This window comes from Manis javanica, chromosome 11 (assembly GCF_040802235.1).
Source record: "Manis javanica isolate MJ-LG chromosome 11, MJ_LKY, whole genome shotgun sequence".
In the NCBI taxonomy this organism is placed as follows: Eukaryota; Metazoa; Chordata; class Mammalia; order Pholidota; family Manidae; genus Manis; species Manis javanica.
In genome coordinates this window covers 32665136-32679426 of record NC_133166.1, presented here as the reverse complement: position 1 = coordinate 32679426, position 14291 = coordinate 32665136, and the positions used below count along the sequence as shown (strand labels likewise).

General features: G+C 35.7%; 1 protein-coding gene across 4 annotated transcripts in view; it reads right to left on the bottom strand.

Annotated features, from left to right (window-relative positions):
• The window catches only part of USP47 (ubiquitin specific peptidase 47), a 115228-nt gene that overhangs the window by 21930 nt on the left and 79007 nt on the right, over positions 1-14291 (bottom strand). For all 4 annotated transcript variants that reach the window (XM_037026374.2, XM_037026375.2, XM_037026377.2 and 1 more), the window contains 5 exons: positions 12002-12133; positions 11462-11538; positions 10820-10875; positions 8569-8681; positions 7740-7844 (listed from right to left, as the gene is read on the bottom strand). In XM_037026374.2, the coding sequence (XP_036882269.2) occupies positions 7740-7844; positions 8569-8681; positions 10820-10875; positions 11462-11538; positions 12002-12133 (483 nt within the window). The remainder of the gene's footprint in view (positions 1-7739; positions 7845-8568; positions 8682-10819; positions 10876-11461; positions 11539-12001; positions 12134-14291) is intronic.

Sequence of the window (14291 nt, the reverse complement as noted above, 5' to 3'; positions counted from 1 at the left end):
TACAGGTATTAAAAGCAGGTTGGATACAGTGGAGGAGAAGATAAATGAAATAGAAACTAAAGAAGAGGAATACATAGAAGCTGAAGCACAGAGAGAAAAAAGGATCTCTAAGAATGAAAGAATATTGAGAGAACTTTGTGACCAATCCAAACGGAACAATATTTGCATTATAGGGATACCAGAAGAAGAGAAGGAGAAAGGGACAGAAAGTGTCTTTGAGGAGTTAGTTGCTGAAAGCTTCCCCAGTCTGGGGAATGAGATAGTCTCTCAGGCCATGGAGATCCACAGATCTCCCAACACAAGGGACTCAAGGAAGACAACACCAAGACATATAGTAATAAAATTGGCAAAGATCAAGGATAAGGACTGACTATTAAAAGCAGCCAGAGAGAAATAAGATCACATAAAAAGGAAAGCCCATCAGGCTAACATCAGACTTCTCAGCAGAAACCTTACAGGCCAGAAGGGGAGTGGCATGATGTGTTTAATGCAATGAAGCAGAAGGGCCTGGAACCAAGATTACTTTATCTGGCAAGATTATCATTTAAATTTGAAGGACGGATTAAACAATTTCCAGATAAGCAAAAGCCGAGAGAATTTACCTCCCACAGACCATCTCTACAGTCTGTTTTGGAGGAACTGCTATAGATGGAAGTGTTCCTAAGGTTTAATAGCTGTCACCAGAGGAAATAAAACCACAGTAAAGAAAGTAGAATAACTAATTACTAAGCAAACGCAAAATTAAATTAACTATTCCTAAAGTCAATCAAGGGATAGACAAAGAATACAGAATATGATATCTAGTATATAAAGAATGAAGGAGGAAGAAAAAGGAGAAGAAAAAGAAAAGAACCTTTAGATTGTGTTTGTAACAGCATATTAAGTGAGTTAAGTTAGACTCTTAGATAGTAAGGAAATTAACCTTGAACCTTTGGTAACCGTGAATCTAAAGCCAGAATGGCAATAAGTACATACCTATCGATAATCACCCTAAATGTAAATGGACTGAATAAACCAATCAAAAGACATAGAGTCACTGAATGGATAAAAAAAACAGGACCCATCTATATGCTGCCTGCAAGAGACTCACTTTAAACCCAAAGACATACACAGACTAAAAGTGAAGGAATGGAAAAAGATATTTTATGCAACTAACAGAGAGAAAAAAACAGGAGTACTTGTATCACACAAAATAGACTTCAAAATACAGAAAGTAACAAGAGACAAAGAAGGACATTACATAATGATAAAGGGGTCAATCCAACAAGAAGATATAACCATTATAAATATCTATGCTCCCAACACAGGAGCACCCACATATGTGAAACAAATACTAACTGAATTAAAAGGGGAAATAGAATGCAATGCATTCATTCTAGGAGACTTCGACACTCCACTCACTCTGAAGGACAGATCAACCAGACAGAAGATAAGTAAGGAGACAGAGGCACTGACCAACACAATAGAACAGATGGACCTAACAGACATCTACAGAACTCTACGCCCAAAAGCAACAGAATACACATTCTTCTCAAGTACACATGGAACATTTTCAAGAATAAATCATATACTAGGCCACAAAAAGAGCTTCAGTAAATTCAAAAATATTGAAATTGTACCAACCAGTTTCTCAGATCATAAAGCTATGAAACTAGAAATAAATTACACAAAGAAATGAAAAATCCAATAAACACATGGAGGCGTCACAACATGCTCCTAAATAACCAACAGATCAATGACCAAATAAAAACAGAGATCAAGCAATATATGGAGACAAATGACAACAATAATTCAACACCGCAAAATCTGTGGGATGCAGCCAAGACTGTGCTAAGAGGAAAGTATATTGCAGTACATGCCTACCTCAAGAAAGAACAAAAATCCCATATAAGCAGTCTAAACTCACAATTAATGATACTAGAAAAAGAACAACAAATGAGGCCCAAAGATGGTAGAAGGAGGGACATAATAAAGATAAGAAGAAATAAACAAAATTGAGAAGAATAAAACAATAGAAAGAATCAATGAAAGCAAGAGCTGGTTCTTCAAGAAAATAAACGAAATAGATAAACCCCTAGCCAGACTTATCAAGAAAAAAAGAGAGTCTACACACATAAACAGAATCAGAAATGAGAAAGGAAAAATCACTACAGACATCACAGAAATACAAAGAATTATTAGAGAATACTATGAAAATTTATATGCTAACAAACTGGATAACCTAGAAAAAATGGACAACTTTCTAGAAAAATACAACCTTCCAAGGCTGACCAAGGAAGAAACAGAAAATCTGAACAGACCAATTACCAGCAACGAAATTGAACTGGTAATCAAAAACCTACCTAAGAACAAAACTCCTGGACCAGATGGCTTCACTGCTGAATTTTTTTTTTTTTTTTTGGAGAGGGCATCTCTCATATTTATTGATCAAATAGTTGTTAACAACAATAAAATTCAGTATGGGGGGTCAATGCTCAATGTACAATCATTTATCCATCTCAAGCCTAATTCTCATCAGTCTCCAACCTTCTGAAGCATAACGAACAAGTTCTTACATGGTGAACGAATTCTTACATAGTGAATAAATTCTTACATGGTGAACAGTACAAGGGCATTAATCACAGAAACATTCGGTTTTGATCACGCATTATGAACTATAAACAATCAGGTCAAATATGAATATTCGTTTGATTTTTATACTTGATTTATATGTTGATCCCACATTTCTCCCTTTATTATTATTATTATTTTTATTTTTAATAAAATGCTGAAGTGATAGGTAGATGCAAGATAAAGGTAGAAAACATAGTTTAGTGCTGTAAGAGAGCAAATGTAGATGATCAGGTGTGTGCCTATGGACTAAGTATTAATCCAGGCTAGACAAGGGCAGCAAAACATCCACAGATGCAGAAGATTTCTCTCAAAGCAGGGGGGGTGAGGTTCTGAGCCTCACCTCTGTTGATCCCCAATTTCTCACCTGATGGCCCCCCTGCGACTGTGCCTGTCTTAGGTTGTTCCTCCCTTGAGGAATCTTACCCGTCTCTGGCTAACCAGTCATCTTCTGGGGCCATACAGGGAAATGTAAAGTTGGTAAGTGAGAGAGAAGCCATATTGTTTGAAAAGGTTAACTTTTTACTTCTTTGCAGATTTATGCCCTGTGGCTTCTATGCCCAGCACTTGTCTCGAGGTATCTTTACCACCTGGAGGAATTATGATACTCGGTAAATTTGATATGAGGCACGAATTCTGTTTAAGGGTTGTAATTAGGAAGGAAGAAGAAAAGCTATAGAGGTAGCATATGGAAGAAAACATGGGAGGATTGATTATTTCTTTGACATATCTTCTTGTAGAGTACCTTAAGTATGTATAGGTTTTAAACTAACTAATTTGCACACACATATTAACATAATAGGAATACGGTGACATAAACAAAGCAAATCTATAATTACCATCCATCTCCAGTGAAGCCAAGAAAACCATTTTCACTGCTGAATTTTATCAAACATTTAGTGAAGACCTAATACCCATTCTTCTTAAAGTTTTCCAAAAAATAGAAGAGGGGGGAATACTTCCAAATTTATTCTATGAGGCCAGCATCACTCTAATATCAAAACCAGGCAAAGACCACAAAAAAAGAAAATTACACAGCAATATCCCTGATGAACATAGATGCAAAAATACTCAACAAAATATTAGCAAATCGAATTCAAAAACACATCAAAAAGATCACCCATCATGATCAAGTTGGATTTATGCCAGGGATGCAAGGATGGTACAACATTCGAAAATCCATCAATATCATCCAACACATCAACAAAAAGAAGGACAAAAAACCACATAATCATCTCCATAGATGCTGAAAAAGCATTTGACAAAATTCAACATCCATTCATGATGAAAACTCTCAACAAAATGGGTATTGTGGGCAAGTACGTCAACATAATAAAGGCCATATATGACAAACCCACAGTCAACATTATACTTAACAGCGAGAAGATGAAAGCTTTTCCTTTAAGATCAGGTACAAGACAAGGACGCCCACTCTCCCCACTTCTATTCAACATAGTACTGGAGGTCCTAGCCACAACAATCAGACAACACAAAGAAATAAAAGGCATCCAGATTGGCAAGGAAGAAGTTAAACTGTCCCTGTTTGCAGATGAAATGATATTGTACATATAAAACCCTAAAGACTCCACTCCAAAACTACTAGATCTAATATCTGAATTCAGCAAAGTTGCAGGGTACAAAATTAATACACAGAAATCTGTGGCATTCCTATACACCAGCAATGAACTAGCAGAGAGAGAAATCAGTAAAACAATTCCATTCACAATTACATCAAAAAGAATAAAATACCTAGGAATAAACCTAACCAAGGAAGTGAAGACCTATACTCTGAAAACTACAAGACACTCACGAGAGAAATTAAAGAAGATACCAATAAATGGAAACACATCCTATGCTCATGGATAGGAAGAATTAATATTGTCAAAATGGCCATCCTGCCCAAAGCAATCTATAGATTCAATGCAATTCCTATCAAAATACCAACAGCATTCTTCAATGAACTACAGAAAATCGTCCCAAAATTCATAAGGAACCACAAAAGACCTCAAATAGCCAAAGCAATCCTGAGAAGGAAGAATAAAGTAGGGGGAATTATGCTCCCCAACTTCAAGCTCTACTACTACAAAGCCACAGTAATCAAGACAATTTGGTACTGGCACAAGAACAGACCCATAGACCAATGGAACAGACTAGAGAGCCCTGATATAAACCCAAGCATATATGGTCAATTAATATATGATAAAGGAGCCATGGACATACAATGGGGAAATGACACCTCTTCAACAGCTGGTGTTGGCAAAACTGGACAGCTACATGCAAGAGAATGAAACTGGATTATTGTTTAACCCCATACACAAAAGTAGACTCGAAATGGATTAAAGACTTGAATGTAAGTCATGAAACAATGTAAAACCCCTAGAAGACAACATAGGCAAACACCTCCTGAATATAAGCATGAGCAACTTCTTCCTGAACCCATCTCCTCGAGAAAGGGAAACAAAAGCAAAAATGAACTCATGGGACTACATCAAACTAAAAGTTTCTGTACATCAAATGACATCATCAACAAAACAAAAAGGCATCCTACAGTATGGGAGAATATATTTGTAAATGACATATCTGACAAGGGGTTAACATCCAAAATATATACAGAACTTACACACCTCAACACCCAAAAAGCAAATAACCCGATTAACAAATGGGCAGAGGATATGAAGAGATGGTTCTCCAAAGAAGAAATTCAGATGGCTAACAGACACATGAAAAGATGCTCCACATCACTAATCATCATAGAAATGCAAATTAGAACCACAATGAGATATCACCTCACACCAGTAAGGATGGCCATCGTCAAAAAGACTAAGAACAACAAATGTTGGCTAGGATGCAGAGAAAGGGGAATCCTCCTACACTGTTGGTGGGAATGTAAGCTAGTTCAGCCATTGTGGAAAGCAATATGGAGGTTCCTCAAAAAACTAAAAATAGAAATACCATTTGACCCCGGAATCCCACTCCTTGGAATATACCCAACGAATACAACTTCTCAGATTCAAATAGACATATGCACCCCTGTGTTCATTGCAGCACTTTTTACAATAGCCAAGATATGGAAGCAACCTAAGTGTCCATCTGTAGATGAATGGATAAAGAAGATGTGGTACATATACACAATGGAATACTACTTAGCCATAAGAAAGAAACAAATCCTACCATTTGCCAACAACATGGATGGAGCTGGAGGACATTATGCTCAGTGAAATAAGCCAGGCGGAGAAAGACAAATGCCAAATGATTTCCCTCATTTATGGAGTATAACAATGAGGCAAAACTGAAGGAACAAAATGGCAGCAGACTCGGAGACTCCAAGAATGAACTAGTGGTTACCAAGGTGGAGGGGTGTGGGAGGGTGGGTGGGGAGGGAGGGAAAAGGGGACTGAGGGGTATTATATTTAGTACACATGGGGTGAGGGATCACGGGGAGAACAGTGTATCACAGAGAAGGGACATACTGGATCTCTGGCAACTTGCTGCACTGATGGACAGTGACTGCATTGGGGTATGGATGGGGAGTTGATAATATGGGTAAATGTAGTAACCACATTGTTTTTTCATGTGAAACCTTCATAAGAGTGTATATCAATCATACCTTAATAAAAAGTTTAAAAAAAATGATGGAATATAAACCACTTTTACTGTTACTGGTGACTGACCTTACTGCAAAACTGTATAGTAGTTTTTCCATTTGTCTAATTTGATTTCACTATTATTTTGCAAAGATGAAAGCTTGCAGTCCACCACTGTTTAAAAGCTCTTTACTTTAATGAGGTGATTCTACAGCCATCCATCCATTTATTCATTCACATAACCATCCAATTTTGACTCTCCTATAATACCAGGCAAAAGTACTACAAATGCAATCATAAGCAAAACCTGAATACTTTTTTCCCTTTTAAGTACTCATAGTTTAGTGAGGGATAGTGACATTACTTAAAATAGTCACACAATCAAACACAACTTTTCAATACTGATAAATGCTATGAAGCACCAGGTACATAATACAAAGTGGCTCTCAAACTTCAGTATGCCTAAAAATCACCTTAGGTACTTGTTTAAAATGTATATTTCCAGGCACCCAATACAGAATTTCAGATTTGTGTGTAGAATTAGTTTTTTAATAAGAATGTGATGCAGCACAATCTGGTGTAGGTTGTGCTGGGTCATACTGAGAAACAATGTCAGCTATCTTGTAGACTATTTTTAGTTCTCTCATTGGTTCTATACGCAATTATAAATGAAATGATGTAGCATGCAATTTTTTTCAGGGTAATGACTGTTTAAGTTCAGACAAATGATGTTAATGCTTAAATGAAAAGGGCAAAAAATTAATCTGTCAAATATCACAGATGACATTAAGAACAATCTAGCTAAAAAATGCTTCCCTTTGTATTTGCTTTTCAAAACCCACCAATAACTTTCTATTATTCTTAGAATAAAATGAAAACTTCTATTGTTACAAAGTCTCTAATTTCATTTTATTCTCATTCAAGACAACCTAAACATAATACCCCATGTTTCTTGATCATGCCATGTACTTCCTTACCTCAGTTTTTACACATGCTGTTACTTCTACTTAAAATATTCTTCCCCAACTTTTGCATAGCTGTCTCCTCATGGCTAAAATCTCAGAACAAGTAATGGCAATATACTACAGACTTATTTATTTATAGCATCTAAACAACAAAATATTTACAAATTTTGATGTTTAAAATATTTCTGTCTGTTTTTTCCCAGAGGCCTGGGAACTCCATGAGGGCAGTGAGTAGGCCCTGTTCCCCCCTGGTGCCCTGATGCCTCATCTGATAGGTGTTCAGTAAGTATCTGCTAAATGAACATAAAGAATAAATAAACTTATTTGCTTCTAACTCTAATTCTTAATTCTAGAGAAAGGTTAACTGGCTTTTAAAATGAGAAACTTCTTAAAAATGAACTGAGCATGTTCCAAAATACAGGTATAATAACTCTGTTAAGAGATACATGATTTAAATAGGCTACAAAAATTATGGCAACTACTTGTGTTACTATGGACTATAATAAAAACATCGGAAAATATGTCAATACTGTTATCTGAAATATCACTAATCAAATGCCAACAGTGTAATTAAACATACCTTATAAGCCATTTCTACTGCTTCCTTTAATGTCTTATCCTTATGAACCTCCAATTTATTTTCCATCATTACTTGTTTCACAGGATGTAAACAGAATAATTTTATCTAGAAAATGTAAAATATCAACTCAGCAGATCATGATGACTTAAAGTTTATTTCTTCTGTAGACAGCATTTTTTTCTAATAGTCAAAATACAATTTTAAGAAAACATAATTGGAATCATTCTGTCATGTCTATTTTTCTCAATTGACAGTGATATGTCTCAAAAAAATTTAAAAACATTATTTTTAACAACTGTATGTTTCTTTATAAGCATGTATCATTTATATAATCTTTCCTCTACTGATACATTTGGATTATTTCCAATTTTTTCCTATTTTAGAAAATACTGCGGCGAATGTCCTTGTGGTTGAAATTTTTATAGTACTTGTGACTATTCATAAGTAATATTTCCTTAACAGAATTATATAAAAAAACATGAATTTGCTTGAAGCTCAATAAATTTTACTCAATTTTTTCTTTTTTTTTAAAAAAATGGAATATAGTTGACAAATGTACTCAACTTATATACAGAAAGTTTTTATCAATTTACTCCTCTTAAGCAAAATGTGACGTTTACCTCATTGTAACCTCACTGACACTATTAGCACTACATGTTTGTTTTATTCATAAAATAGAATATCTCACTTCAACAATATAGTGGTTACATTGCTTAATGATTATAAACACAACTGTCTACAGAATCTCTAATGAGTTAGTTATGAGAATTTCACATAAGCAAATTTCAATAAACACTTTTTAATTAAAAATAAGATCATAAAATCTAACCTTGCATGTATTACGCTCAATTTCTCGTTGCCTCTTTTCTTGTTCTTCCAATTCTCTCTCTCTGTGCACCAAGTTTTTAATATGTTCTGGATATTCATCTACTTCTAGAAATTCTATTAATAATAAAAACAGGATAAGACAGTGCCACTGAAATCAAGCTTCCTTTATTAAATTTTGTTCTACTACATTTCATAAACTTCTACTATAGTCTTAATAAAATATATCTTCATTACATTAATCTTTCAACTTAGAATATGAGCTTTTTCCAGACAAGGGTGAAGAGGTAGTTGATAATGACATGTGGTTAGGTCTCACATTTTAAAAAGCCATAGATTTATGCATAATAGATTAATTTGGCTCCAGGACAACACTGGTATGTAGATTAAGATTTTTAGAATTAAAAAGCCCCTCTGACACTTGGAAATATAATAATTTCTGGTTTCAAATCATGCTATCATCAAAAAATTATGTGATCTTGGGCAAGTTTAATTCTTTAGGTCTTGGATTCTTCAGTTTATTAATAGCACCTATACCATAGAGTTACCTGGGATATAATAAAATGTAACAAATACTGTTGTTACTACTGCAAATGCTTTTAATTTGTTTATTATTATTCACTAAAATAATTTTCTTTCTTCTCAAAGTAGTCGTTTAGCTGCTTTCTAATCAACGAACTTCATATATAACTCAAAGTATTAAAAGACAATGTGAAATTATGACATTGTTTAATAAAGAGTGATTATTAATAAAGACAGTGATTATTAGACATTAAATAGGGAGAAAAATTTATATATAAAAAAATATACCTTAGTGGAGGGTAAACATCCACTGTTTTTAGAAATAAGCTTTAATTTAAAAAGTATTCCATATCATACATGCAGCGCCCTCTGGTGCTTCACCAGAAAACTAAAGTGGAGAGACTGGATAAAGCAAAGCTGAGTTACTGTACTAATGGAAATATCTGAATTGCCAGGTGGAACAGAGGACATACAAACTGCAATCCTGGCTCTATCTCTAGGTAGCCTTGGACAATCTTCTCTTTGGGGTATAGTGTATTTATTTATAAAATAAGAACCATTACATCTACTTTGAAATCTCTGCTGAAATGACTTATAATTTTTTTCCCACATTAATTCCACAGTAAATTATTGAGTATCTCAATATGACAGATCCTGGACTATATAATTGGTGAAGAGATGAGTAAGTCCTAAGTCTTGTACCAACTGAATTCACAATCTAATGAGGGATTACAAAAATGTAAAGAAAAACATATTACTTAAAAGATATTTACTCAAAGTACTATAGTTACTAAACAAAGGAAGTATGCTGAAATCAAACAGTAATTGAATTAATTTTGAAAAGAACATGAGCAAACACATCACCTGGGTATGTATGTATGTATGTATGTGTACACACACACACACACCCCCGTCTGCAATACTGCTTCAGTCAGAGTCAGAATCAGCAAGGAAAAACAAGGACTGCAACTATAATTCTTAAAGTAATAATTACACAACAAAAAGACAAACCCACATTCTTTATAAACAAGATTATTGTGGAAACGCATTAAAAATTAAAATATAATAAAGGATATATACTAGACTCATAAAACTTTGCTTTTTAAGCAAATAAGCAATGATACCTAACTAGTTCTTAAGGACATTTCTAGCATGGTAAGTCAGAAGTTTTCTTCATGTAGGGTCCCTGTGCAAAGCATTTAGATACTAACATACCCAAAATACTTACAATAGAAAAAAAGCAGTAATAGCAAAATTTGAGTTCTTACCATGCACTAGACATAATGCTAAGTGCTCAAAATGTTATCCCATTTAATTTTTTACAACCACTCTATAAATACTATAATTATTCCCAATTTATAGATGTGGAAATTAAGACTTAGAAAAGTTAAATAACTTGTACTAGGACATGCAGCTGGTGAGTTATGATTGCTATATAGGACTGGGGGTTATCATCACTGAATTGAACTGCATATAGTACAATCTTACTGCAAATAAATATTTGATTTATTTAATGTAGTATAAGTTTTGTCTCTTAGTGTATTACAAAATAGTTCAACTTTTTTCTAAGTGTTTTTACCACTGATAGTATCTCATAACAGTCTTTACAGTTAATTCTTCCAGGCATAAGAACACTTAACTGTCTTATTTAAAAGTGGTTATCTGGGTTTACAAAACTTGCAGAAGAAATTAATTTACAACACAGACTAAAACCAAATAACTATTTAACATACTTGCATTTCTTGCTGAATCCTTCAGTCTATATATCAGCATATATGCATTTGTAGAGCTAGAAGAAATAAAAAAAAATGGGGACAAAAAGTAGATTGTAAAGATCCCATTTCCTAGCATCAAATACTTCTTTAAAGTAGTATTTTTTTGTTTCAAACAACTAGAAAACCATGTAACTGCTCTTGACACAGGATCAAATTTAAAACATTCCAGAAAAAAGGAAAAATTGACTTTGCTTTTACTGACACTTTTATGAGAAGATTTCATATCTCTTCTTCATAGCAGAATAAAGTCCTCAAAAAACTTCTGTCCTAGAATGATTACTATAGTTAAGTTGGGAGTCAGTAAATTTTTTTCTGGAATGGACCACACAGTGAAACTCTGAGGCTTTGTGGGACATATGGTCTGTGACACAACAACTTAACTCTACTCTAGTACTGGGAAAAGATCTACAAACAATATTTAAACAAATGAGTATGGCTGTGTTCTAATAAAGCTTTATTTCCAAAAACTGGAGGCAGGATGGATTTAGCTCATGGGTTATAGTTTGCCAAACCCTGGGTTAAATCTTTTTAATGGTAAAAAATGTTGAGAGGCTAAAATTAATTCTAATTTATAAACACTAAAATTAGGAAGTTACTTACCTTGCAAAAGCACTGGAGTAATATCCTCTGCTTCCTGAAGACCCACCATGTGTTTTCTTAATGTCCTCTTGTGTTATCTAAAAAGTTACATTATTTACTTTTTTGTGAAACCTTTAACACCACTACCTTTATGGAAATGCGTAGCCCAATTTTTAGCCTCAGAGTTAAATGAGATACCAAATGATACCACAGATACTAATTCACAGAATTTAATCATACTCAGGGGCTGCACTGGCCAATCAGTTCTAGTACCCTAAATAGGCAGCCCACATGAAGGCGCAGGCAAGAGGAAAATAAGAAGTTTATCTCTGGAAAAACTCAGCAAGCCCCAAACAAAAACAAAACAGACAAGTAAAAACAATTAACAAAGCAGAAAATTTACTGCAAGCAAAAACAAAAGACTGATTCGGTATGTGTCTTAGACAGACAGTCTTAGTCATACTAGCCAGACTATCACCCATTTTTAATAAACACTGCTATTGACTAGAAACATCCCTATTTCTGTCTTTCAGAATAATAATTTTAGAAACCCCTCCTTACCCTGCTGACATGTTGATCATTGAAGCTATACCATAGTTCATCACTGAATGACTTTATGCAAGCATAATAATGACCACCAGCAGCACTCCCTGAATGAACCATGACGGAGAAGAGCTCATAGATCAAGGAATTCTAAGGGGGAAAAATAAAAGTAACTCAGAGAAGAGGAAAAAAACAAAACCATTATTTGTATATTTCCTTTTCTCTATTAATCCTTAGTGAAGTAACATGTTAGTTGTCCTATATATTTTGTAGGTCAACTTTCCTCTAAGATAATTAAAATCACCACATAATTTCATAGATCACAAGTTTCATAAGTTTCATTCAGTGTATGCCTTCACATTTTAATTATGCTGAAGCCTTTGGAACTATGCATATATGAAACAAATTTATTTATGTAAAAAGAAAATAATATTCCAAAATTTTCAAAGCAAGTGATAAATACAAGATTGTTCTGATATCTACAGTTAAGATCAAGAGATTCCAAATAACACTATTTTTTTAATTAAAATGAGATCTTATTTCCTTTACAAGACAGGTGGGGTGTATAATGATTTGGAACATCTTTTAGTATATTTGTGTAATATATGTGATATGGTGATCTTTTGATCTGACATCTTGTAGGTACACAAAGCTGGTTCAACATTAGAAAATCAATCTATGAAACCCAGGCTAAAGAAGAATTGCACTATCTTATCAGTTGAGTCAGAAAAGCATTCAACAAAATCCAGTTACCATTCACAATAAAAATTCTCAACAAACTAGGAAGGGGGGAACCTCAATAAAAAACATCTACTAAAAAACCTAGAGCCAGGCGGAGCCAAGATGGCGGCATGACTAGAGCAGGAGAAATCTCCTCCCAAGACCATATATATTTTTGAAAATACAACAAATACAACTATCCCTAAGAGAGAGACCAGAAGATACAGGACAACAGCCAGGATACATCTACACCTGTGAGAACCCAGTGCCTCACGAAGGGGGTAAGATACAAGCCGTGGCCCGGCGGGAACCGAGCGTCCCTCACCCCAGCTCCCAGTGGGAGGAGAGGAGTTGGAGCGGAGAGGGAGAGGGAGCCCAGGACTGCTAAATAACCAGTCCTAGCCATCCACACCAGAGCGCAGACACACAGTGCATGGGGTGCTGGATACTAGGGAAACAGGACAGTAAAACCTGCGAGTGGGTCCCCACAGCCAGCGTCCCTGGGAAAAGCGAGTGCTTTCTGAAAGACTTAAAGGGACAGGGACCCCACAGCTGGACGGAAGCAACCTGGGACACATAGTCCAGCAGCTGGGAATCCCAGGGAACTCCGGGCACCCTAAACCCCTGGGCAGCAGCACAGCTCGGAGGCCCCTCACGGAGATATACAGCCTCCCATACGTTTCTCCTCTGACACCACTCTGCCAGAGAGGAGCAGCAGCCTGAGGCCAGCCATGCCCACAGCAACCACGGAGCTTAACTCCACAGCAGCTGGGCAAGAATCAGAGACCCCATCTGCGCGCAGCTGCCCAGCACAAGCTGCTAGGGGTCACCATTGTCCCAGGAGAGGAAGGCTACAAACCAGCAAGAAGGGACGTTCTCCCAGCCAACACATGCGCCAGCTCCCCACAACTACCTCTATCACCATGAAAAGGCAGAAGAATTTAATACAGACCAGACTAACCCAGACATCCTCCCCTGAGAAGGAATCTGGGGAGACAGACCTAACCACTTTCCCCGAAAAAGAATTCAAAATAAAGGTCATAACCAAGCTGATGGAGCTGCAGAGAAATATGCAAGAGCTAAGGGATGAAGTCTGGAAGGAGATTACAGAAATGAAACAATCTCTGGAAGGATTTATAAGCAGAATGGATAAGATGCAAGAGGCCATTGATGGAACAGAAACCAGAGAACAGGAACACATAGAAGCTGACACAGAGAGTGATAAAGGATCTCAAGGAATGAAACAATATTAAGAGAACTGAGTGACCAATCCAAAAGGAACAATATCTGCCTTATAGGGGTACCAGAAGAAGAGAGAGAAAAAGGGATAAAAAGTGTATTTGAAGAAATAATTGCTGAAAACGTCCCCAAACTGGGGGAGGAAATAATTGTACAGACCACAGAAGTATACAGAACTCCCAACAGAAGGGACCCAAGGAGGACAACACCAAGACACATATTAATTAAAATGGCAAAGATCAAGGACAAGGACAGAGTTTTAAAGGCAACTAGAGAGAGGCAAAAGGTCACCTACAAAGGAAAACCCATTAGGCTATCATCAGACTTCTCAACAGAAACCTTACAGGCC